Below are 26,477 nucleotides of genomic sequence, written 5' to 3' on the forward strand. Positions count from 1 at the left end.
AGATTATGTCTATTAGTCTCATCCAAATAAAGATTCTCCAAACATTCTCCACCTTGACTAATATGTGGGCATCAGTTTCATAAAGAGCTCCCTAACACACAGTGTTAACGGTCGTTTAAAAAGAGGCTGTGTAAGCATGCTTCCCCTAAAGCTCCCTAACACAAAGTATTATCATTTGTTTAAAAAGAGCCAGTTGAGCATGCGTCCCCTAGAGCAAGACCTGAGAAGTAACTAAGTACTCACCATCCATTTCAGAAGTCGGAAACTCCCCAGGCTTGCCTTTCTCCTGTAAAGATTTCTCAAAGCTCTTTATGACAGATAAAAGATCTTTAACTTCAACTTTTTCATCAGTGATTTTATCGGCAATGTTGCTTGTGTCCTCTATTCCTATTTTGATGGAAAAATATAAAAGCAGGGCTAGTACTTTCAGCTACAGCAGTTAGCTGTAGACCAGGCTGGCCTTGAACTCACAGAGACCCACTTGCATCTGCCTCCCCAGTACTGGGATTAAAGGCGTGTGCCACCACCACAAAGCAATGCTGGACTTTTTTATGAAGACTGCAGATAGAATCGGGTCCTAATTTTTGAACTATCTTTCCAGACCCATAACAAACAACCTAATATGAAGAAAATGTATTCATTTTCTAGAATACCAGTTCTTTTTTTTCTTTGTTAAATAGGAAGTGCCATAAAATTTAGAGGTCTTGATGCTCAACTAGAAAACAACATAAATTAAGACATATTATCTTAAGCATTCAACTCACAAAACTAAACAACAACCATCAAAGTGCCCCTAACGGTGTCAGGGCCCACGGATGTAGCTCAGTTTAGACAGCTTGCCTGGCAAGCCTCCGGTCTCAGACACCACATAAGCACAGTACAGACCAGCACCTGGGGGTGTAGGCAAGAAGCTGAGAAGGGGCTCTGCTAAAAATGACACATACAAGAACTGGGGAGCTGGCTCGGCAGGCAACAATGAGGACCAGAATTTGGACATCCAGCAGGCATGGTGACCCACCAGTAATCCCAGGCCATGAAAGAGACAAAAGACCCCAGAACAAAGTGGCTAGGTAGACTAGACCCAATCAGTGAGCTCTGGCTCAGGTGAGAAACCCTGCTCACTATATAAGGTAGAGAGGAACTGACGAAGATGACATCATCAACCTCTGGCCTCTTGAATACAAAGTTCCACCCACCCACATGCCAGCACACATATTCACATGCATACACACATACTAAAAATGTAAATACATACAGAAGCCTACAAACCTGAAACTTCTGTCTGCAGCTTTTCAAATTTTATACTTACTCTGGCACTCATTAAATATATCAGTGTTGGCCAGTCCTCTGATAATATCCTTCAACTGTACCACCTCACCTTTAACAAAAGGAAGGGACAGTTTAGATACTCAGACTTTAAAAAAAAAAAAAAGACTACTTGATGTTATAAAGCCAGTGTTGGAAAACACAAAAATAAAAAGGAAACCCAACTATTATCTTGGAACATGTGATAAGCAGATCTAGAATAAAACCTATCAGGGATATTACTTTTAAAATACGTTCCTTTATTCTGGGGGCTCAATAAATTGTATTTGTGAATATATGTACATACAAAGACATATAGGTATACAGTGACAATTTATGAAAAAAAAGAGGCCATGGACTTAAGGAAAAGCAGGGAGGAATGTCTGGGAGGGTTTAGAGGAAGTAAAGGGAAGAGAGAAATGTAATTAAAATACAGTCTCATCAGGCAGTGATGGTGCACGCCTTTAATCCCAGCACTTGGGAGGCAGAGGCAGGTGAATTTCTGTGAGTTTGAGGCCAACATGGTCTATACAGTGAATTCCAGGACACTCAGGGCTACACAGAGAAACCCTGTCTCAAAAAAACAAAACAAAACAAAAAAACCCAAAGTCTCAAAAATAATCAACAATATTTTTTTAAGCAGGCTGAGCAATAAGGACAAGCCAGTAGCAGCACTCCCCCATGGCCTCAGCATCAGCTCCTGCTTCCAGGTTCCTGCACTGTTTGAGTTTCTGCCTTAACTGTTTTTAGTTGTGAACTGTTATATGGAAGTATGAGTGAAAAATCCATCCTCCCCCCACAAAAGAAATGAAGTAAATAAATAAAATATCCTTTAGTACAAAGGTTTTAGTTTAAAAAGAGAAATAATTCTTTTTTCTGAAAGAGAGAAAGAGGAGGAGGAAGAGGAGGAAAAGAAATAGGCTGGCTCCAGCTCCTTGAACATTTAGGGTGAGTGACAGGAGAAATATGGCACCTTCGCTGGTCTAAAGGAAGATAATCTTAAGTGTCGGGCTTTTGATGAAATGACTACTCACTGGAAGTAGTGTTATCCAGCGCCTTCTGGACTTCATTGTCTGTTAGGTCGATTCCTATAGCCTTTAAATTCTCCTTAATGTCAGAAATGGCATTTGGATTATTTCTGTCAATGTCAGCATTGTAAAGCTGCTCTTTCTCTCCTGGGAAGAGACAAGGACCAGAGAATTAGAAGAGAATTTATCCAACCTGGGGGAAAAAGAAATGAATATTCTACAGTTAATGATAAACCTAACACTGAAACACTAGCTGGTTTCCACTAAGATCAGAAACATAAAAAAGACTCCACCTTACCCAACGCTCTGCCAAAGACTGTGGCCAGCATACAAAGCAGAGATAAGGGCAACCATCTGCTAAATAAGAGGAAAATTGACCATCTATGGTAGACAGCTATGCCACTTGAAACATCTCCTAAAACCATATTTTCCTAAGATTCTAGAATATGAGGTCAATGTAAACATTGTATGCTTGGGAGATGGTTTAGTCAATAAGAGCTCTTCCAGAGACCTGGTTCAGTTCTCAGCACTCACACTATGGCTCACACCTGTCTGGAACTGCAGTTCCAGGGCATCTGACACCCTCTCTCGGCCTCCACAGGCACCAAACAAGCACACGGTGCACGGCTATATATGCAGGTAAAACACCAAAGCACACAAAAGAGCAAAACAATAATTTTTAAAAATTCAAAACCTTATTTTTGTAGAAAAATATCAAAAAAGAAAAAAGATAAACACTGTAATTACATCTATATTTTTAAACAAAAACAGAAAGACTTCTCCTATATCCAAACCACTGAGGTGTTTAGGATTTCATTTTTGCGCTTAAATACTGAAGAGTTTGTAGTTTACTCCTATCTGTGAATATATATATTTACACATACATATATATATATATATATAATATTTTTCTATATATATTTCCCCTTTGCCTACCCAGTTTTCACACCATCATCATCGGAAGAGAACCAATCTTATTTCCTATAGCAACCTGAAATGATACCAGTATTTTGTAACCATTTAACAAATGTCAACCATAATAAGGTCTATTCCTGGATTTCTATATCACTTTGACCTTTTAACTTTTCATGCAATAGTATAAAAAGATGTGATTATAAAGATTTGTGGTATAAAAATGTAAAGACGTGGTAGGTTAGGCTTTCAGCAGCTCTTCCACCTCAGTGTTCTCTGTTAGTTTTTACATGCTAATTTATATATACATCAAGTTTGTTGGTTCTAAAAAGAAGCTGTTGGTTTATTTTTTATTGAGACTGTATTAAATATATATTAAAAAGTCACCTAATTATTGACCTTAAGGTAGTCCTCTCCAGAAAAGAGGTATTTTTATAGTTTCTTCCAAGTAAAATATAATTTTGCATTCTCAGGAATTATTTAGAATTTTTGTTCTACAGATTTTGTAAATTTCTTAGGAAAGATAGGAATGAAAACATGATTAAACATAAAGAGATATCCAAGTATGGTGATCATAGGATTACAGATGTGTCCCACCACACCTACTGAAGAAGGATCGCCTCGAGTTTACAGACAGACTGAGCTCTATAGCATGTACCAGACCGGCCTGAACTTCATGGCAAGACTCTGTCCCAAAAGTAAAGTAATTATGAAATACTTTTCAGCCTCAAAAAACAGGGGATCCTGCCATTTGCAAAAACAGCTGATCCTAGGGGACATTCACTTTGTGAACAATTACTGGATGGTGTCACTTGTACAGAATCCAAGAAGCAGAGTGTGGTGATGGCTGTCAGGAGGAAAATAGGATGTTTGTCAAAGGGTAGAAAGTTAGACATGGTAACTTCCGGAAGTTTATCACAGAGAGTAGCAGTGGTCCCTGCACTAGGGGCTAGCGTAGGAAACGGATCCTAAAACAGCACAATGGAGCTCTTATGGACGGGATGTTCACACATTGTTTATGGTAGCAGTTACACAGAACCATACTGCTAATTAAGTTTATCTGTTATTCATAAATTTGTAAAAACATAGTATACAGTGCTTGATAATGTAAAGAAATAATAAATAGTCTTAAAGATCTACTCCAATCAGTTGCCAAACCCTTTAAAAATTGTTTTCTAACTGTTCTTAATTTTCTAATCATTTCAGAAGTCAAATGTGCATCATGAGTAGTCTCGGAGAATGAAACATCACTGGATAATTCTCTAGCACTCTCAGTGAAACTGCCCACAATTCTAGGTTTACGTTACATTTAGTAACATTTGCGTCATCACTCAAAGCAAAGTTACAAATAATCTACCTTGCACTGTTTGTCTTCATACTGCATCTTACATGGGCTTTATCTAAATCTAAACTGTTTTCATATGCAAGCCACAGTTTGTCTTTCCAAATGTGAGCATTAAACACATTCTAAGGAAAACTCACGTTCAGACTTTAGAGCTGTCAAGGTATCCCCAAACTTGATGATAAAATCTTTAACGGTAACTTTGCCTTCTTCTGGAAAGCAAGGAAAAATTTAGCTGAAAGAAATAATGTTTCTAAATATATTAGAACTTAAGATAACAGACAGGTCAACATGTACTGTTTCTTTTCTCTTGTCTCTTACATTCTCTAAAATTTGCAATTCTATTTCTTTCTAAATATTTATTGACTTCATCATATTAGTGATAATATATTAAAACAGATTCATTTCTTAAAAATCTATGACATTATTGCTATTTTTCTTCCCACTGCCTGTGACCCCATCCCCAGAGATCTGAGACCTCTGGCCTCCACGGTCACACCATGTGTGCATACGCGCACACACTCACACACACACACTAAAATTTTAAAACAATCTCTCAGTACATGTCTTCACTTGTGAGTTCTACTAAATATTTGAGGAAGAAAATAGAAAGAATATTCTCCAAATCATTTTGAGAACTTAGTAACGACAACATCCAGCCGCACCTGTCATTAAAATAATAAAGTTATCTTGTACGTTAGAAATATCTGCTTCTCTGAGCCACCACTGTGTGCAGCAGCCCCTGTCGTCCGTGATTCAGCATCTGGTGGATTAGCACCTGACTTGGGGCCCCAGGAACCTTCTCTGCTCTACAGATAGAATTCTGGTTGATCACAGCCCATGCCAATCAGTTCACCAGATTACCTCACTCCATAAGCACCGCCGTTGGTTTCCCACAGGGACAGAATGGGTCCTAGATTCCCTGCTTTATTTGGCTCTGTGGAGCTCTAAGTTGGCACACAAGTAGGGTAGTGTGACCAGTCACCCCACTGCAGTTGGTACAGGACCACCCTCCATCTTGTATGCTCCACCCAGATACTTTCTTCCTTCACCTGTAGAGAACAGTCCAGTTAAGGCAGATAGATTGAAAGCACTTACCATGCTCAGGCACATTTTTTAACACTTCCGTCAGTATGGCTTTAGCGGAATGAAGATTGTCATTCACCAATAACTCCTTGAAGTCAGAGACATCAATTAGATCCTTCTGGAGAACTTGGGGAGTGGCTAGGAGTAGCTGTGTAACTATAGAAAGACAACCAAAGGAAATGTTTCAACAGCAGACACCATGCACTAACCACCACTTGACTTGAGTTGCATCAAATAATGGAAACATACATGAAACTTTGAACATAGCTTTAAAAACAGGAGCTAACAATCATTAAAACCTTAGTGCTCGACACTGCGCTAAGCACCTCACCTAGTCGATCTCACAATAACCTTAAAAGTAATTGTTAGGATGCCCATCTTTCAGGTGAAGAGACTGAGGCCAGCAAGATTAAGTTGACTTGCTGAAGAGTAAGTACATTGGTTAATTGATCGACTACATGGTAAGAACAAAATTCAAACCCAAGCAACACAGGTCCAAAGCCAAAGCTTTTAACTACTGTACCTTTCAGACAGACACATTTGGGTAGTCAAACTATTGCCCAAACTAATAATGGCCCAAAACACTGGGCCACAGATTGCTTCACATGTGGGCCCCTGAGACCACTGTAATATGTTACTAATAACCTTTAAACTAAAGCTACACTGCATTATTTAACTAAAAGTTGTGCTACTAAAACAAAAGAGACGATACAACAAAAGGGTTAACCTGAGGAGCAAAATGTAAACATGCTGTCACTTTGTTCAAAATTATTAATAAATACTACTCTTGGGGGACATGATTGCACAAACGTCTGTTGGCCCAGAAAGCTTCTTCCTCCAGCTCTTGTTAACACTGCCCATAACTGAGAATATGTATAAGACAAATAAATATACACACACATATATATGTATGTATGTACATATGTATACCAAATAGAAAGTGTGGCTGGATAGATATAGGAAGGCAAACAACTCCAGAACAACTACTAGATGATAAGCTTTTTAACAGATGCAACATTTAATATCTAGTCGTGATCTTTAATCTTGGCTGTCAGCCTGACAGGTTTGCAACCAACACAGAAATCATCTCTAGCTAAGTCTATCGAGGGTGCTTCCGGAAAGATTGACACTGAACAGGAGAGAGCCTACATGTGGGCAGCGCCATCCCATGGGCTGGTCCTGAACTGAATGGAAAGGAGAAAGAGGGCTGAGCAGCAGCGTGCATTTCTCTCTGCTTCTCGACTGTGACTGCCTCATGCTCCTGCAGCCCTACTGTGTCACGACGGGCTGTGCCCTCAGACTGGAATCCAGCAGAAGAGCCTTTCCTCACACTGATTTTGTCAGGAATGTTGTCACAGCCTTAAGAAAAGTGACTGACGGACACAGAACCAAGGAAGACGAAGGTAAAAGGGGGATACTTACAAGCACCCAAAGACTCAAAGCTCCACACTCTCATGCTTCCTTTCTTTGACTCTCATGGAAAACAGACATTAGCAAAATACAGAAAGACTCATAGCAAGGAAAAATACAGACTCAGGAAGCAAGTCAGCCACAGAAGGGAACTAAAAATAAGGCCTGAGGCAAGAGCTAGCTGAATAGCAGACACGCGGAGGGCACTTCAAACCAAACCTCTTAAAGGACACAAGCCTGTGTGTGAGGATAGTTTTGTGAGAAATGAAAAAAATAAGAGATCCGTAAGAAAATGTGCACGTTTTAAAACAAGATGAGTAAAATATATGAACATGGCGAACAATGAGGGCTGATGAGAAGCCAAGGACAATGGCACGGGGTTTTGATCCTACGCAATGTGCTGGCTTTGTGGGAGCCTAGCCAGTTTGGATGTTCACCTTCCTAGATATGGACGGAGAGGGGAGGACCTAGGACTTACCACAGGGCAGGGAACCCTGACTGCTCTTTGGACTGGAGAGGGAGGGGGAGAGAAGTGGGAGGAGGGGGAGAAGGGTGGGAGGAGGGGGAGGTAAATGGGAGGCTGGGAGGAGGTGGAAACTTGTTTTTTTTTCTTCCTTTTCTCAATTAAAAAAAAAAAGAAATGAAGACAAAAAAAAAAGATGAGTTCAGTGTGGTAGTGAATGCTTGTAGTCCCAGGCACGGGAAGGCTGAGGCAGGGTATATGACTTTGTGATCAAAACCAATAAAAGATATATTTTAAAAGGCAAGGTTTATGTTTATAACTTATGTGTCAATTACAAATACACATCTAGGAGCTCAAGAAATGGCTCAGTGATTAAGAGTGCATACTGCTCTTCACAGATTGCCCCAGTTCAGTTCCCGTCACACACACTGAGGGACTCAGGACCACCCGTAATTCATGCTCCTGAAGAGTCAATGTCTCTAGCCTCCATGGGCACCCACAGGACCATTCTCATGCATATAGGCATGCATACACACACACGTAAGTCTTTAAAATACATAACTAATTTAAATTTGCGTAAGTTATAAAGCAAATTCCCGGTCACCTTCTTGAAGCAGAAGTACTCACGTACCTATGGAGTCCTTAAAGCTTGGAGCATTTTTCACTTCCTCTAAGAAATCTTTTAAGTTCACCTCCATGTTATCTGGAAGGTCAAAATCAAGCATGCTGACATTAAAAATGTTGTATTTAATCAGCACATGAATTAAGATTATGATTCATAATAATTGTAAACTCATTTTCATTCTCTTTTCTCAAATTATAGGAATTATTTCAATAGAACTTCTAACACTTATGATTCATTGTTAATATTAATTATCATTTTATTTCCTTTATATATGACACTTTACATGTATTAATTCATTTAATCTTTACAATACTATATGTTTGTGTATCATTAATATGACTATTGTTAGATGATGAAAGCAAAGAGAAATTAGCTTGTTCAAACAATAGGACCAGGAAGTTCTAGAGGCTGTTATTTGAAATGATTCAGCCTCATTGCAGGAGTGACAATGTTACTATAAGTGTATACAAATACTGATAGAAAGTCACAGTAGTCCGGAGAGAGTCTAAACTATAATGAAATGACAATATGGGTAACCCAGGAAACATGCCAGATAAACCCCAGGAGACACCATATAAAAGGTACAGTCTATTCACCTATGACTAGAGTCTTGTAAAATAAATAAGAAAGGTTAACCAGAAACTAAGATATAGACTGCTGAGCAGTGAGTAGCAACACTACAGCCATCTTGGAAATAAAATTAAATAAAATGACTAGAAAATTTACCTAAATATTAGTTCAGAACCATTCAAAAGACTGAGTCTATGCTAAAATGGGAGTCAGAACATATCCCAAGTGAACTGGGATGTATAAAGGGCTTCTTCCTTTCAACCAGTAAAAGGGAGGTATACTGGGGCTGGAGAGAGAACCACAGAAGTTAAGAATGCTTCCTGTTCCTCCTCAGGGCCCAAGCACAGCTCCCAGCACCCACATCCAGGAGTTTACAACCACCTTGACCCTAGCTCCAGAGGATCTGCCACCCTCTTCTGGCCTCCTCTGGTACCTGCACACATGTAGCACTCATGTGTACACATAAGTAAAAAAGAAAAATAAAGTCTTTATTTTATTTTAAAAAAGGGAGCTGTATGTTCACTAACTCAGTATGAAGAAGGAGGCCTAAATTATCCAATCTGACACACGGAGGGGGTGGGGTATTCCTGTGAGAAACTGAAGATCCACCCAAAATCTTGTCTGGGTTTGGAGCCTAAATTTATGTCACTTGGATGTGGCAAAATCAAAGGTCCAACTTCAGTGCCCAGCACTCACGTCCAGCAGCTCACAGCCTCATTAACTCTAGTCCCAGGGGATCCAATGCCCTCTTCAGCCTCCTCAGATACATCCACACAGAGCACACATACACAGAGACATATATCACACACATAAATAAAAATAAGTCTTAAAAATGAAATAAATATGTTCACTGACTCAGTAGAAACAAGGAAGACTAAATCACCAAATAAGATAAAAACTGAACCAGAATAGAAAATAAACTAGAGAGCCAGGCAGTGGTGGTGCAGGCCTTTAATCCCAGCACTCGGGGGGGCAGAGGCAGGTGGATCTCTGTGAGTTCGAGGCTGGCTACCAGAGCTAGTGCCAGGACAGGCTCCAAAGCTACACAAAGAAACCCTGTCTCAAAAAACCAATCAATCAATCAATAAACTAGAGGAGGTGATAAAAATCAATAACCAAATCGTGTGAGACAGGCACTTCCAAACCTAGAACACTTAGGATTCCCACAGAAAACAAAGACAGATATTCTCAAAATAAAAACTCACCTCAAACCAATGAAAATCAGCATCTTCTAGAAGATTGCCAAATGATTTCATTTTCTAAAAGTAATATGCATATACATACACACATATTTACAGTCACATGCACGTAACTCATGAAAAGGGATCAAGTATATATCGCTGAAGTCAGTGGTGGGAAACGAGGGTAAATATGGAGCCATTCGGGAGACAATTACTCAAACAAAACAACTGCACTTTTAAAACGCATTTTAATTTATTTGGTTAAAAATCATTTGTGACAAGCACTATCTATAAAAGGACAGGTGAAGTTGGATCGCCTCTAAAGAAAGATTCCATATCAAGACAAAATACTTTCTACAGTGTATGATATTTTCCCACTCAGGCTTGTAGGTAACAAATGGTAATTATCTAATAAGTATATATCATAAGCAGATGAGTATGAGCAGTTAGATATCGCCCTGACTTATATCAACCATGCATCCAATAACATGACTCTATTTCTCATGTTAATCTCGTATATATAGTCTACATTTCTACATTTCCCAGGAGTAGGAAAAATGAAGATATTCTTAAGTAAGGAATAAAAGGGGGCAACTCACCACCAGTGCCACACTGCTCAAGAGCGTCTCTGAAGTCTTCTTCACTTAGATTAACATGCAGAGATTCCAAGGCATGCTCCAAGTTAGATACGCAGATTTTGCCATTATCAACATGTGACAAGATGTCAGCAGCTTCTTGGATCTCTACAGAGATAAATATGTACAACATACTATTGTAAAAAGTACATAAAGGGCTGGGAGTGGTGGCACATGCCTTTAATCCCAGCACTCAGGAGGCAGAAGCAGGCAGATCTCCATGAGTTTGAGGCCAGCCTGGTCTACTTAGAGAGACAGTTCCAGGACAGTCAAAGACACATAACAGAAAAGCTGTCTTAAAAGAATAAAACATACAAACCAATTTATCCAAAACCCACTATGGGCAAAGCCATGTGTTAAATACGTAGCAGAACCAAAAATCTAGTAAAAGTAAAATATTTTCTATTGGGTAATGATGGCCTCCTTATGTCAAACAATATTTAAGTTAAAAAAAAAGTTTATGGCAAACAGATGGTAGTGGATGTTCTAGCTTGCTCTCTGTCACGGTGATAAACACCGACCAAGCGCTTGGGAAGGAAACGGTTTACTTCACCTTACAGCTTAGTCCTTCATGAAGGGAAGTCAGGGCAGGAACCTGGACTCAATTTCATAGAGCTTTATTACAGGTTTATCAATGTTCTCTCTCAACCAGATCCTTCTGTCCACAACCTCTATAGCCAACATGACAGTCCCACATATTTCACAGAATTTATAATATAAGATATATTTTAAAGCGTTGGTGTTTTACATTTTTTTATCTACACCATTTCTCTTTTTAACTTCAAAACGAAGTTGTGTTTATTTCCATACTCTCACACAAAGTGATTCAAGCCTCCATGGACGTCACTGGGGAAAACACACCATCAGCATCCTTTCCACTTCATGGTCATTCTACAGCTACCAACAACACCATCGAAAAACCAACCCCTTTTATCAAAGAGTAATTAAAATCTATTACATAATCGGTGCTATGAGGGAAGACACACAAGATCAATCTCAGATTAACCTTCTCACTTCATTATTATTCCATAATAAACGTGGAATAAGGCTCTATGAAATGGAATATGACAACTGAGCCAAGCTCCTGGGTGGTGGGGCAAGGGTAAGTTGACCCAACAAGAAATATTACAAAGTAATAGTGTATACAAAAACATGGACCCAAAAGCAAACTGAAGCAATTTAACTTATGGTAAGTAGTATGGCTATAAAATAAATACAAAAACACGCATGATAAACAGCAAGGCTAAAGAGATAAAAAAAAGTAAGCCATTCATTCGATGTATGTTTTAAATTATAAGTTATCATAAAAGATCCAAAACAATATTTTGTATACTAAATTTAATTATCTTTTCTTAACAGTAAGATAAGAATCAAGATTTCACTGTATTCTAGAGCTGAAATTATCCTTAGGCCACTGGCACTTCCAGACAAGTAGGAGGTGATAACATTAATCAAATAATTAAAACCATGAACTGTTACTTATATGGAATAAGTACTGTGAAACAGAAATGAATTAATAAGAGCACACAACAAAGGAAATTAGTCTGAGTTATCAGATGAGGAAGGAAGCTCACTGGCAAACATAAATGAGCAAAACAGGTCAGGGGAGAATATGCCAAGAAACGGAATATATAAATGTTTAGGAGTAAAAAGATAAAGTTTGTAAATTGTGATGAGATGGGGGAACCAATATAGCTGAAGTAGTACAGACTGCAGAATAAGCAATGCAAAGTGATGTCTATAGGACCCAGATACACCTCTCCTGCACTTCCACCCGAAGACCTCTAAGTCCCACCACAGAGATACTAGCTCATCGTGTTTGTTGCTACCTTACTCACAACAGCTAAGAAACAGAACCAGCCTAGACATCCATAAAGAAAATGTTTTTATATACTATGGAACTGTATTCCACTGTAAAGGATAATGAACTCATGACATTTTCAGAAAAAAATGGATGGAACAGGAAAAATTATGTAAAGAGAAGAAACACAGACTCGGAGAAAGATAAATATCACATTTTCTCTCTCAATCAGATTATAGATCTGGGCGAGATACATTAAAAATACACCAACATTTGAAAAGCATGTAAAAAAACTCTGTTGCTCTGTGGAATATATGCATATACACATCACATATGAAGTTCATACTCACCACTTATTGTTGGTAATTTCAGGTGTGAAGACAGAGCTTCCTTTATAAACCCTGAAAACGGAGAGAGAAACAATGAAATGAAGAACAGCATCCTGACCTTGCCTACTTGGACAGGAAACGGGATAACCCAAGTTCTTCTCTGGATGACACTAATCAGTGACAGCCTTCCCTTCCCAGTCAACCATATTCTCATTCCTCACTCTCATTCCCTCCCAGCTTCCTTTGGGAGCCCCTTCACCGAGTCCTTAAATGTGGCTAAACATGGCATTCCTAACGTAACAGGAGCCCCTGCTTTCCTAGCGCCTATCAAGAATTCACTTACTCCTCTGAAATCAATCTCTGACCCTCCCTCCTTCCTGTCCTCTCTTTCTCACCCTCTCTTTTTCATCTACCAAGCTGCTACCCCTAGCACTTTTCCTCTGTACCAACTGCAGTTATTGCATTATCCCACATTCTTTCTACAGAGCTGTAAATCTGAACAAAGGTCTATTGGAGGGATAGATCATAGAAAAGAAGTCACTCTGTTTTGTAATTGTTATTATTTTATATGCATGGATGTTCTGCTGGCATGTACGACCGTTACCACGGGTGTAGCTGTTGTCTATGGAGGATAGAAGAAGGCATCAGATCCCTTGGAACTGGAATTACAGACAGTTGTGAGCTGCTATGTGGGAGCTGGGAATTGAACCCAGATCCCCAAGAAAAACAGCCAGTGTTCTTAACTGCTGAGTCATCTTTCCAAGCCCACTCTCTTTGTGTAAATGGTCCCACTGCAGTTGAAGAATGTTTTAGAATCATTTATAGGTAGTAGGGTATTATTTGAAACAAAAGGAGGTTAAAACACACATATATCATACCTTAAATTTTTTTATCTGGGTATGATGACCTAACCGTATTAAAAGTACTTCCAAAGTGTTGGGGTTGAACAATCCTGTAGATAACTCTATGATTTCTAGACCTCGGCACTATTAGCATTTTGGTCCAGATCACTACTGACTGCAGTGGTGCTGTCCCCGGTACTGCAGGGTGAGGATGCTTAGCCCATGGCTCTTGTTCCTCACCAGATGTAGTCCTTCTCATTGGCTCTAGCAATAAAGACTGTCCTGAAGTGCCAGATAGACACTCAGGAAATTATGAGGGGTAAGGCACAGGGTGTGATGGTCAAATTTCACTGGCCATCTCTTGGAAAATTTTTAACTACCTATATTTTTTTTGCTAAAATTCTATCCAAATGCAGTAAATGTCTTTCAAAATATAGTTACGAGCCATACAAAAGATCAAGTAAACTTTTTGTAAATAAACAGATAACATAGTTGGCTACAAAAACAAGCATGCTTCAATTAAATTATTCAACAGTACTTTACCTAATAACCTCTCACAAGAAATGGGGAAGGAAAAAAACGGAGAAGACAGGAGGGAGAAACTATAGTGCTGAGATCATCTAAAATACACACAAAAATGTATTAATGTGGAATGAAATTTGTGTAGAAAACAAACATCATTTTGAAGACACACAACAACATAATGAAATCATCTGAGATTCAGATTGCAATACTGGTATAGTAAAATAGTTTGAAATCCTTGAATAAACATTTAGGAAGGGGGCTGAAGAGATGGCTCCGACACTCTTGCAGAGGTACTCAGCCCTGTTCTTATGGGGCAGCTTCCTGCTTCCTATGTCTCCATGCAGGGGGTCTACAGTCTCTGGTCTCCAGCGCCTGCACTTGTGTACCCACACACACAGCCATGCACATACACACGGCTAAAAATAAACTCTAGGGACACCCAGAAAAACAGTAATATTAACCATTAAAACTGAAAACCCATGGGTAAGCTCCCTTAATTTAAAAGATGTAAAATGAATGTAATTATAAGCCACTGGCTGTCTGCTTAATCAACTTACCCTCGGCATTTTCCACTCCCTCCAGATAGCTGTCTTTATCAGACCGATAACCTCCTTTCCTGGAGTCCAGCGTATCAATGGCCTCTTTCAATGCTACAAGCACAGAAAAGGTGCAAATAGAACACAATACAACATAGATATACCATGCATTAAATACATCATTCGGTTTGTGGATCTAAATTTTTGAGCACAGTGGGAAAATCCATGGCCTCTTTTAGATAGGCACTGCCCTGGATGGCATTCGGGAAGCCCAGGCAGTCGTGTATGCAGAGCCCTCCACCCCACTCTGAGGGTTCTTTACACCAACAGTCCTCTCCGTCTTCTAGCTATATCCTTCCATCATTACAGATAAACTCACCTCTCACTTTTGTTTTGTTTTGTTCTGTTTCAGAGTCTCACTATGAAGCCCAGCCTGGGCTTTTATTTGCAATTCTCCCGCCATGCTTAGAGAACCACCCTTGTTTACATTCAAAACTATCTTGTAAAGCCTAGGATTTGGACAGAGTGTTTCAAAAAAGTATATTACTTTTTCAGTTAAAAGTTCCCTCCGATCTCAAGCATCCTCTGAACCCAATTCTCCTCTTTCCACTTTCTTTCTCTGCATTCCTTGCTCCTACCAGTTAACTTCACCCTATTGTGGCAAACAATCCTACTCTCCTGTGTGTAGTGGACACTTGGACAGGAAGCCTACAGTCAACAAACTCCTGTAATTAAGAGAGAGACAGAGAGAGGGGGTGACAGACAAACATTAAAACAGAGAAAAAGCTCCTACATCTAAAATATACATCGAGAAAGGCTTCCCTAATAATTCACTGAGTGAAATTGATAATAAGCTACTTAAATTTTATGTAAAAGTAACCATGTTTAATAGATTGGCTTTTTTTTCTGAGTCATTAGCCTATTTTAAACCAACATATAGCTGGGTGGTGGTGGAGCACACCTTTAATCCCAGCGCTCAGGAGACAGAGGCAGTCAGATCTCTGTGAGTTCGAGGCCAGCCTGATCTACAAGAGCTAGTTAAAGCTACAGTGAAACCCTGTCTCAAAAAAACAAAAACAAACAAACAAAAACCCAACATATAAAAGCTTTTGACACATACTTTTTATCCCAGCACTTGGGAGACAGCAACAGGCAGATCTCTTTGAGTTCAAGGCCAGCCTGGTCTACAGAGCTAGTTCCAGGACAGGCTCCAAAGCTACAGAGAAACCCTGTCCCGAAAAACCAAAAAGAAAAAAAAGAAAATTTTTTGAAAGTTGGCTTTAATGGACTAAGGAAGAATTAGGTCCCCTACTAAGGACCTCATTCTCTAACTCAAATAAATGAGAACTAGAAGTAACACGCGCACAGGACAGTGTGGTGGTATTTTATTTGTGCTCTAACAAATAAACCTTATCTGGAGATCAGAGTCCAAAGTTAGCACTAGTTAACCATGGAGGCCAGGCAGTGGTGGCTCACACCTTTAATCCCAGCACCGAGGAGGAGGAAATAGGAAATGATATGGCTGTGCGGAGAGAGGAAGTGATAGGCAGGGCAGAGCCCCTTTTTGGGTGAGAAGTGGAGAGGTAAGAGGTGACTGTGGCTTCCTCCTTTGTCTCTCTGATCTTTCAGCATTCACCTCGCTATCTGACTCCAAGTTTTTCTTATTTAGACCAATTAGAATTTGCACTATAGGGCAGCGGTGAAGCCACAACTCTGTGGGATTTAGAGTTACCCCATACACTACTGTCAGATCAAAGGGGAAATGGTGCATGGCTGGAAATATTTAGACAACAACAGGAGCCCAGGAGATGCTGTGAGTGAAGCCCTCACTCTGCGAGCCACCAGTAGACCCCGCTCTACCACCACAGTCAGGTGCATTTCCACTCTACACACACACAAGCTGAAGCGGATCAATCACAACGGGTACTGTGGAGACTAGGCATCAAACGTGATGCTTGACTACACGCCCTCCGAAGGATCCCGAATTGCTGCCTTGTGACAGTTTGACGGGAAAACTCTTACCATTGTAGCTGGAAAATTTCGAGTTGTCTCTCAGAGCTTCCATAAAGTCCTTAACGCTCACCGTGTTGTCTTCTAGAGTGGAAAGAAGAGAAATGAAAAGTACAGATTCCCGGGCAAAGTCATTTTCAAAATTTATTTAAATTTATTTAAAAATATTAAAATAAACATCTGAAAATGTTTCAGTTTTTTAAACACTTTATTTACAAAGTGCTTTTGGATTCTTTGATAGCTGTCATTTCTTACCACAGCTCTACAAGGCTGCAGACACACTAGTTCCAACTTGGCCTGACATGGAATTCAGGCACCAAGAAGGACCTGTAACTTCAGCTGGCCCAAAGCAGCAAAGTAGTATTTCTACTCGGTTTAAATTCTCAAGCCATCCTTCACTGGAAGGAACAAGGCAAGCAAAAGGACTTTAACAAGAGTGCTCCCCCGAAAAATGAGGCTTGTTTATTTTAATGGCTTATTTAGTTAAAAAGGTTTGTTTATTTTTATAACTGCAAAAGAGTAGATTTTTAAAGGAAAAGCTTCTTGTCAAAGATATTATTTTCAGAAGCATAACTGAACATCTCTAGACATGCACACCATTTTTGCAAGTCCTCCTACAAAAAAAAGATAAAAACAAACACCTTGGTAAACCCTGAGAATAGTGTAAATGCTCACCAGAAACAATATCTGATTGAAGGATTTTTTCCACTTCATCTTTAAATGATGTAATCCCAAGATTCTCTAGAAAATCTTCCACGTTTTCCCGAGATATCTTCTCACCTTCGAGTGAGTTAAGACCTACGGCTATCTCCTCCAACTCTAGAAATACATATTTTAAAAGACATTTGATCATAGAACTGAGCTCTCATTTTAAAAACGGAATAATAAAGACTTGTGTCTGTGTAGTTCATGGTTAATTATTAAATCCTGTGTAGGGTCTCAAGACAGTTCAGTGGGTAATGGCACTTGCTACATAAGCCTGACGAAAACCAGTTAAATCCCCAGAACTCCCTGTGGAAGGAGAGAACCAACACCTGAAAGCTGTCCTCTGACCTCCACACACGTGTTGAGGCATGTATGTGCCCATATGCATATATCATACACACACATCATCATACTCACACATCATAATAATAATAAACTTTTATGTGTACATACTGAAGGAAAGCATAGAAATTTACAAACGCTATTCTCTGATGCCTCCAAGCTCAGCAAGTAAGTCTAGTAAGTTGGTAATGGAGGGAACATTCTAGAAGCCAAGTTCCCATGTGCCACCAAACTTCCAAACAGGCTTTTCCAAAGATAGCAGCCTCAGTTCTGCTGTGTTAACCCTTTCTTGGCCTTCATAACTCTCCCTAGAAGTTCCCAGCCCTATCTACACTGGGTGGCTATGCCATCTTCCTCGTCTCCGTGGTCATCTCTCACATTCAGGTGCCCAACTAACATCAGCACTTTGTGACTTAGTTTACTTTGTTCCCCGCCTTATAAGAATGCCACCAGTCCTGAACAACAGTCTTTCCAAGCACTGCCCTCCAGTTTCAAAATTAGATATCAAGTTGTAACTCTTTATTCAATACATAACATGCTCCCAATGTCATGTTATTACTGCACATGGATTACTAAATTTGATCCTAATAGCTGTGTAAACATAATGCTATTAGCTTCTTAATTCTGGAGATAAGAAAGTGAAATTAGAGGTCAGATAGTATAGAAGAAAACCATTGAAGTACAAAAAAGTGATGAGATAATAATAAATAACAATAATATATTACAATAAAGGAAACAGATTTCTGAAAGATCTTATAAAATAAAGCAGTCCATAGAATAGTTCTAAGCCTGAGGCCTAAAATGCCATAGGAACATTTTATACATAGAAAATGTTTAAAAAAAAACCACTAAGAGAGGAACTGGAAAGATGGCTCAACATTTAAGAGCACTGACTGCTCTTGTAGAGGACCAGAGTTCAGTTCCCAGCACCCACATTAATGGCCCACAACCATCCATAACTCCAGTTCCAAAGGACCCAACGCTCTCTTTGTACTGCCAAAGGTACCAGACACATACATGATCACAAACATATCAGTAGGCAACACACTTACACACACACAAAATAAACATAAATCTTAAAAATAAGTAGATTTCCCATAGAGTCCAAGAAGTGAAGATGGAATTTAATAGATCTTTCAGTGGACTGCTTCATATTAAAAAAAAAAAAAGTCCTTTTTTCCTGAAAGCTGCCAACTTCTCATCAAACTAAGCATCGTCTGCCTTCCATCAGAACAATGCAAATATGTTAGCTAGAAATCAAAGCAAATTATCAAAATAAACAGTTTAAACGGCCACAAATAATTTACTTACCTTCATTCTTTTCTTTCCTTCTTAACTATCACTGGGGGATTGAACCCAGGATCTCTTTGCACACTAGACAGGGGCTCTACCAAGCTACAATCTTAGTTCCAGTATCTTTTCTCCTTCTCCTCTTCCTCCTGCTTCCCCCTCCTCTTTTTCCCATTCTCCTCTCTGCATGTATGTGGTATGCTTGCATGTGTGTTCACATATATGGAGATGCAGGTGTACATATGCACATGCATGTCAAGGTTGAGTGTCTGAGTCTTCTTCAGTCACTCTTCACTGTATTCATTGAGGCAGGATCTCTCCACTGAAATTGGAGTCCATCAATGTGGTTAATCTAGCCAGCCAATTTACTCCGAGTGTCCCAGGTCTCTGCCTTCTAAGAGTTAGAATTATAGACAGATACTGTATCTACCTGGGGTTTCTGTGTGTTCTAAGGATCCAAACTCAGATTCTCAGGCACATTTGGCAACACTGTATCTGCAAAGCCATCTCCCCACCCCACTCCACACCCATAATTTACCTTTTAGCCTGAGGGTGTCCCGCATGTCCTTCACTGCTTTTGAAAATTCATCAAGTTGTACTTTGTCACCTTTTGTGAGAAAAATATTTTAGATTACCCTCACTAAACAAAAGTCAGAGTCAATGAGCCAATCTACAAAATGCAAATCATGTGGTTTATGCTTAAGAATCATATTTTTTTAGTAACAGGTTGATTTATGGAAAGAGGTAAGACTGCAGAATTTAAACTGAGTCCTCAATTTCCATCAATTAAGAGAAACCATACAACCCATAGTCATAAAATGTAGAGAAAGTACTAAATAAAAATAAGAGATAGGTCTCAGTTTTAGTTCAGACTTTGCCTGAAGAAGAAACTTTTGATAGACAACCTGAAGGTTCTTTGAATATAAAGTCTGACAAGGCTGACACCCTTCTATTTATGGAAGAGCATGGACGTTCCAGACCACTAGCAAGGGACAAATGGGAGACAGAAGCAACTTTCTTTCCTAACCACTACCAAGGAAGCTTAGGCTGGAGACTTAGGATTCTGTAGCTGATGATCACAAACTACAACAAAGCACAGGGGCCAGGCAAGGAACATCCCCGAGCAGTCAAAGTCCTACTTTACAGGTTTCAAATACAGCTACAAATACAATATCCTGCCTTTTATCTGGCATATGTTTTAAATTAGCACTTGAATTCCTAGGAACTATATAATAAAACTGCATTCCTATACTGTACTACATTTTCCTGTTTCTTATAGAAATATCTGGAATCTACCTAAATACAAAGGTTTTGCCTCTAAATCTGTCAGCTATCCTGACTAATGTAATAATAAAATATTACCACAAAATTTGAACAGATACTTTATCCTTTTTTTTTAAAGACAGGTTCTTGCTAGGTAGTACATGCTGGCTTGAATTTACTATGCAGCCCATGCTGGCCTTCTCAGTCTTCCTCCTTCAACTATGTAAATATGCTGAGATGATATGCATGAGCCGTGACATACCCTGACTCAAACAGATCTCAATTTCCCCAGTCTCCCAGTCTCTTCTCACTGGTATACACATGATGAGATTAAAATAAAAATAGATACTGTTGTTTTATATAAAACAGCCAATATATGAACTTTTTTATAGTTCCTAAATCTATGTATTATTATTTCAGCTGTTAGACACTCTGCCTCATTGAGATCTGATTCTGTAGGAGGCATAGAGGTCTTTATGCTCCCAGACAAGCACTAGGGAAACCTGGAATGCTAAGCACACAGGGTTGTTCCTTCAAGGGAAGGAATGCAAAGCCAGTTATCCAACCGAAAGACTGGACTTGGCGTGCTTTCTGGCCTGGTGACCCCTGCATTATCTGTGTGGATACTCTCTAGCCCTGGACCCTCTCTCAGACCTTTATCATAACTTTGTTTTTCCTCAATCAATCTATATAGAGCCTATCTTTATGGACTTTACAAAGAGTTTTGATGGAGTCACATCTGATCTTGATTTAGCTTAGTTGTGCATGCAGTATTTGGTTAATGATAAACAGAATAATTCACCAAATTGTGCTGTGCTTAAATATACCTCTTAGAGGCAAACTCCAGAAGCTTGAGCCAGCACTGGCTACTGAGTCACGCTGAGCTGAACTGCCTTCTTTCCTCCTGCAAACTGTCTGCTGGCCATGAAGGCCGCAGAGACCCCCACAAGAATCTAAAAGACTGCTGGGGGAAACAGAGAAAATGCTCCATGCCATCTTCTCTAGCAGAGAATTCTTGGATAGAACCTGAAAAGCACAGCTGACTCAAGAAAAAATAGACAAACAGGACTGCATCAAAATAAAAATGGTTGTCAGAACAACAATAGCCAGACTGAGCAAGAGACAGACAGACAGAAACACACACACACACACACTGTGGGCAGGAAACTAGCAACCATTCACCCATGAATTGAGAGAAAATATTCTCAAATCATACATTGGATAAAAGGTCTACTAATCTAAAATATATAATGAACTCAAAATGCTTAACAACAAGAAAATATATAACTCTATTTTTTAAATGGGCAAAAGTCTTGAATAAATATTTCTCCCAAGGAAAATAACAGGTAGCTCTTAGATGTATGAAACATTCTCTAAGCATGAAAGAAACACAAGCTGCTCTCACAGTTAGAGCTCACTTCATATCTGTTTGATTGTTTATCATTAAAAACAGCAACATTAATCCTTGAATACTTCTTAATTTAATATTTGGAATACCCACCATCAACTGTTGCTAATTTCACAGCATCTAAGAATTCATCCTCTTTTAGATGACTATTCAAACTAGACAGCATGTCCCACAAGTGAGGACTATCCATCTGGTCCTTGCTGAGATCGTGGAGTCTCTCAATAGCATCTGCCAACACTAAGCCATGGACAAAAATACAAGTTTCATAATATATTTATCCAAGATATTAACATAACAAACTATTATTTGGAATAATTGACAATAGGGATTTGGGGGTTAGATAAACATTAAATATAACATAAATGAACAGCCAATTTTCAAGTATCAAACACAATAAAATATTTAATAATATGTCTTAGAAGTTCTGAACTTTTTTAAGAACATATTCCCTCACTCCTGGGTAATCACAAAAAGTAATTTCCTAACTGGGAGTGTAGATCAATGGTGCAGCTTCCCTGCATACTCAAGGGCCTGAGTACAATCATCAACAACACAAAAATAACACTTTTCCTTGAGGTTTAGATTTTTAAAAGTCTGAGTTCCCAAACATTTAAAAAAAAAATGTTGAGACTTTACTTTTCATTGTGTGTATATGTGTAGCGGTACAAGTTTGCATGAAGGTGCCCACAGAAGGCAGAAGAACATGTCAGATCCCCTGGAGTTGGAGATAAGGGTGCTTGTGAGCTGCTCATTGTGGGTACTGGGAACCCAACCAAGTCCTGTGCAAGAGAAGCAAGAATTCTTTTTTTTTTTATTGAAAAAAAAAATTTCCGCCTCCTCCCAGAATCCCATTTCCCTCCCCCTCCTCCCACTCCTCTCCTCCTACTCCTACTCCTCTCCCCCCCCCCTCCAGTCTGAAGAGCAGTCAGGGTTCCTTGCCCTGTGGAAAGTCCAAAGTCCTGCAAGAATTCTTGACAGCTGAGTCACCTTTCTGGCCCCTTGTTCCCTTTGGGGGAGGGGTGTTTTTTGAGACGTGGCTTCTCTGTACAGGCCTGAGTACTGGAACTCATTCTGTAGAATAGACTGACCTCAAACTCACAGAGATCCGCCTGCCTCTGCCTCCTGAGTACTTCGATTAAAGGTGTGTGCCACCACCACACAGCTCATGTTCTCAATTTTTAAAAACAACAAATCAAATATTTTTACTTCCTGTATTTCCCAAAATTCTCCCCTGTCTCCTTCTTCCTATATTGAAAGTTTTGTTATTAGTGTAATTTTAAACTGGAGGGTGAAATTATATTCTTCCCGATCACAGAAAGACCACCCTACTGCAACAGAAAGAACCGGGTCTCTGGAAGATCAGGCAGGAAAGTTTGTAGTGCTTCAGCGACGAAGATGCTGGCTGTGATGGCTGTGACAGTAATGGGAGACAGTAATGGAGATATGAGAAGATGACAAATCAGGATGTAATTGGAGAATGGAGATGTGTTCAATGAAGAATTAAATGGAGGCTGAAGACTAGGACCACTCAGTCCTGAGAAGCTAAGTAAATAGTAGCGTGTGCAGAGTTTCCCACAGGAAAAAGAAGCTGCTGGGGAAGAGTTGGAGATGAACTGGGAGTCAAAAAATAGAGGGACAGTTGAAGCAGTAAGAGCTCCACTCTGAAACAACCTTCAAAGATGGGATCCAGAATGGAGTCTGGGGTCACGCTGATATTTAAAAATCAACCACCAAAGCAGCAGCCATTAAACAAGATCAAGAAGTAAATGCTGATAAACTGGTAGTGGGTAGAGACTAAGAGCCAACACTGTCTTGGGTACTAGAATTAAAAGGTTAACAAGACGAAGATGAAAACTGATTTCGCAAAATGCACTTTAAGTTTTCATAGGAAGTTAGTGTAGAACAATGCATCTTTTTATAGAAGGAACTGAGGCTAGAGATGTAGTTTAGCATGTCAATACTTGGGCCTAATCCTACCACCAAATAAAAACATAAATAGCCCAACAAACAATTAGAAAGCCTGTAGACCAGAGCAGCAGGCTTCTTTTTCACTGCAGCCAGGAAACATATTTTCATACCAAATTTTAAAGCACCAATTAAAGAATCTGAGAATGGCCAACTACCTTGGCACATGTCGGTGTGCCACCAGCACCCAGAGAGCTAAGGCTTTAGAATCACCTGAACCCAGGATGGGGAGTTTAAGACCAGCCTGGAAAACATCATACACCTCATCTCAAACAAGCAAAACACTGTGATGGATGAGACGAAGGGGGCAGTGTGGCACTGAGGCCAAAGTGGAAAAGCCGATTAAGAATGACTCTTACCTGTAGGTCTATACTAGTAGATACAAAGTTTGAGGGGAGAGCACCATGGGATGGTATAATGTGGATTTTGAAAACACACAGCTTTATCTGAGCTCTATCATAACGCTAATGTGGACCAGATGTGTGGCGCTAAGCAGGCCTAAAATAAGGAGAACTCTGTATCTTGGGTTTCTCTTCTAAAAAAAAACATTATAGCATTAATATGGGAATCCATGGGGTAATGAAAATTATTCAGTATTAGTGCATGATAAATATTATATATGAGTAACCATAATACAATATCTGTAATTACTATAAGTATTTATAATTATTTATAAGTACTATAAGTCTATAGTTAAAACTAAAATGTTTACAAGGTCTTTCTAGCTGAAAATTAGGACTAAATGCACCTTTTCTTTGGTTTGTTTGTTTGATACAGGGTGTCTTAGAATTTTCATTGCTGTGAAAAGACACCGTGACCACAGCAACTCTTATAGATGAAAATATTTAATTGAGATGGCTCACTTAAAGTTTCAGAGGTTCAGTCCATTATCTTCATAGTGGGGAGCATGGTGGCATGCAGGCAGATGTGATGCTGGCTGCATCTTGATATGCAAGCCACAGGAAGTCGACTAAGACTGGGCAGTATCCTGAGCATAGGAAAACTCAAAGCTCGTATCCACAGTGACACACTTCCTCCAATGAGGCCATACCTACTCTAACAAAGCCACACCTCCTAATAGTGCCATTCCCTGTATGATTATGGGGGCCATTTACATTCAAACTACAACACAGGGTCTCATTATGTAGCCCTGACTGTCCTGATACTCACTATGTAGAGTAGATGTCTTGAACTTATAGAGATCCCCTTGTATCTCCCTCCCGAATGTTGGAATTAAAGATGTATGTCACCACGCCCAGCGTTTTGCTACTTTTTTAGGAATTTAAATAAAAAGCTTAAACTCTAACTAAGAATTAGACTAGAAAAAAATTCTGATTTTTTCATACGACATAAATAATAACATTCATACGTACATAATTTTTGAGAGAAGTATTCGCTCTTGCTCATTATGGTATCAATAAACTCTTTAAAATTCACTGGTTTTGTTTCTAAAGGGAAGAGAAATATTTTCTTTAATATCTACAAGAATTAAATTACTATGACAAATGCTGAAAATTATAAAAAAGATACAACTACATCCATTATAAAATACTAATCACTAAAATATATGCTTTGAAAGAAAAAAGGCAATTCAATTTAGAAGCAAAAATCAAACACTTCCTAGACAGTTGTTCCAAACAGTGCACAGTATTGTCACTCTTAGTGCATGTCACCTGACCTTTCACTTTGTCCATGTGTGCTCGTGAATGTCTGGAAGTTCCTTATCTCATCGTCTATGACTTTCTCTTTGCCTGTACCCCTCTCACAGACACTATCACCATTGCAATAACTTTCTAAGAAAAGCAAGTAATGAAAAGATTACAGCCACACTCAGCAACACAAAGTGACGCAGTCATTGCCTAGTGATCTGTCAGATGACTAATTAGTTTAGTATCTTATAAAAATATTCATGTATACCTCTGCACACATGGGCTAGGGGTGTTTTAACTATTCTGGGACATTGTTCATTCACACAAACACTAGAATTGGCTCATAAAAGCCTGAATTTTGATAAGAATTTCTTTTGACAAACAAATTAGAGAAATGACAGTCTTAATCTATGGTCATAGCACCCTCAGCATTCCCAGAACTCAACTCCTCCCAAAAGCTAAATAGCATTGGATGGAAGAACTGACTGGTTTCAGTCTCTAAACCTATCAACGTAGGACATGTTCCCATTCAGATAATCCCTTATATCCAAATGAAGTCATATTTTCTCTATACAAGTTCTATACAGATTATATTTTCTATTTCTTTTTAAGTAGAAGGTTGTAAATCTATGCAACTCAAAACATTATAATGAATTCTCATACACCATGCTTAGAAATCAATAGTTATTAACTCAACTATTCGCCCACGTGGAACCCCACCTGTTTGACTAGCCCACCTCTCTCTCCCTTAAGAAAAATTCTTACTCGGTTGCACGGGCACTGGCACCCCAAACTGGTAAGCTCTTACTGTGAGTGGACAGCTCTGGCTTGAGGGCGGCACCTTGGCCCCTTTCAGTGCCTTGTGTCCTGACCTTCACCTTGTCAGGCAGCAAGATCAAAACTTGGCTTCCTTTTTCTTTGGAGTTTTACCTGGGAAGAGTATCTGCAAAGACTACTAACACTGGCTATTTCTAGATGACGAACTTCGAGCATTCAGCTGTGCTTCTGAACTGTCCTTTACTGACGCTTTTTCTAACAAAAACAATAAAGTCATTATTCTGAGAACAGTTTCCTTGAAAATTTATCATTTACCATCAGCTTCGGTTAATTCTTTGATCTTCTTTAGTTCTGCCTTAGGAAGAAAAATTCCAAAATTTTGAAGACAGGTGTCTACATCCTCATAAGCAACATTTTCATTCTGAATTTTACTAATGCCTTCAATGGCATCATTCAATGCTGAAAATAAATTTGTTCA

The 26,477-nt window shown here is 39.2% G+C and overlaps 1 protein-coding gene across 1 annotated transcript in view; it reads right to left on the reverse strand.

The window, feature by feature from the left end:
- Positions 1-26,477, reverse strand: part of Efcab3 (EF-hand calcium binding domain 3) — a 370,379-nt gene that overhangs the window by 306,115 nt on the left and 37,787 nt on the right. The window contains 15 exon segments of the mRNA XM_075941765.1: positions 244-387; positions 1,310-1,378; positions 2,340-2,480; positions 4,728-4,799; positions 5,686-5,829; positions 8,178-8,249; positions 10,522-10,665; positions 12,709-12,759; positions 14,612-14,704; positions 16,613-16,684; positions 17,276-17,419; positions 19,476-19,544; positions 21,702-21,845; positions 24,947-25,021; positions 26,315-26,458. Of these exon segments, the coding sequence (XP_075797880.1) occupies positions 244-387; positions 1,310-1,378; positions 2,340-2,480; positions 4,728-4,799; positions 5,686-5,829; positions 8,178-8,249; positions 10,522-10,665; positions 12,709-12,759; positions 14,612-14,704; positions 16,613-16,684; positions 17,276-17,419; positions 19,476-19,544; positions 21,702-21,845; positions 24,947-25,021; positions 26,315-26,458 (1,578 nt within the window).

This window comes from Microtus pennsylvanicus, chromosome 11 (genome assembly GCF_037038515.1).
Source record: "Microtus pennsylvanicus isolate mMicPen1 chromosome 11, mMicPen1.hap1, whole genome shotgun sequence".
NCBI lineage: Eukaryota > Metazoa > Chordata > Mammalia > Rodentia > Cricetidae > Microtus > Microtus pennsylvanicus.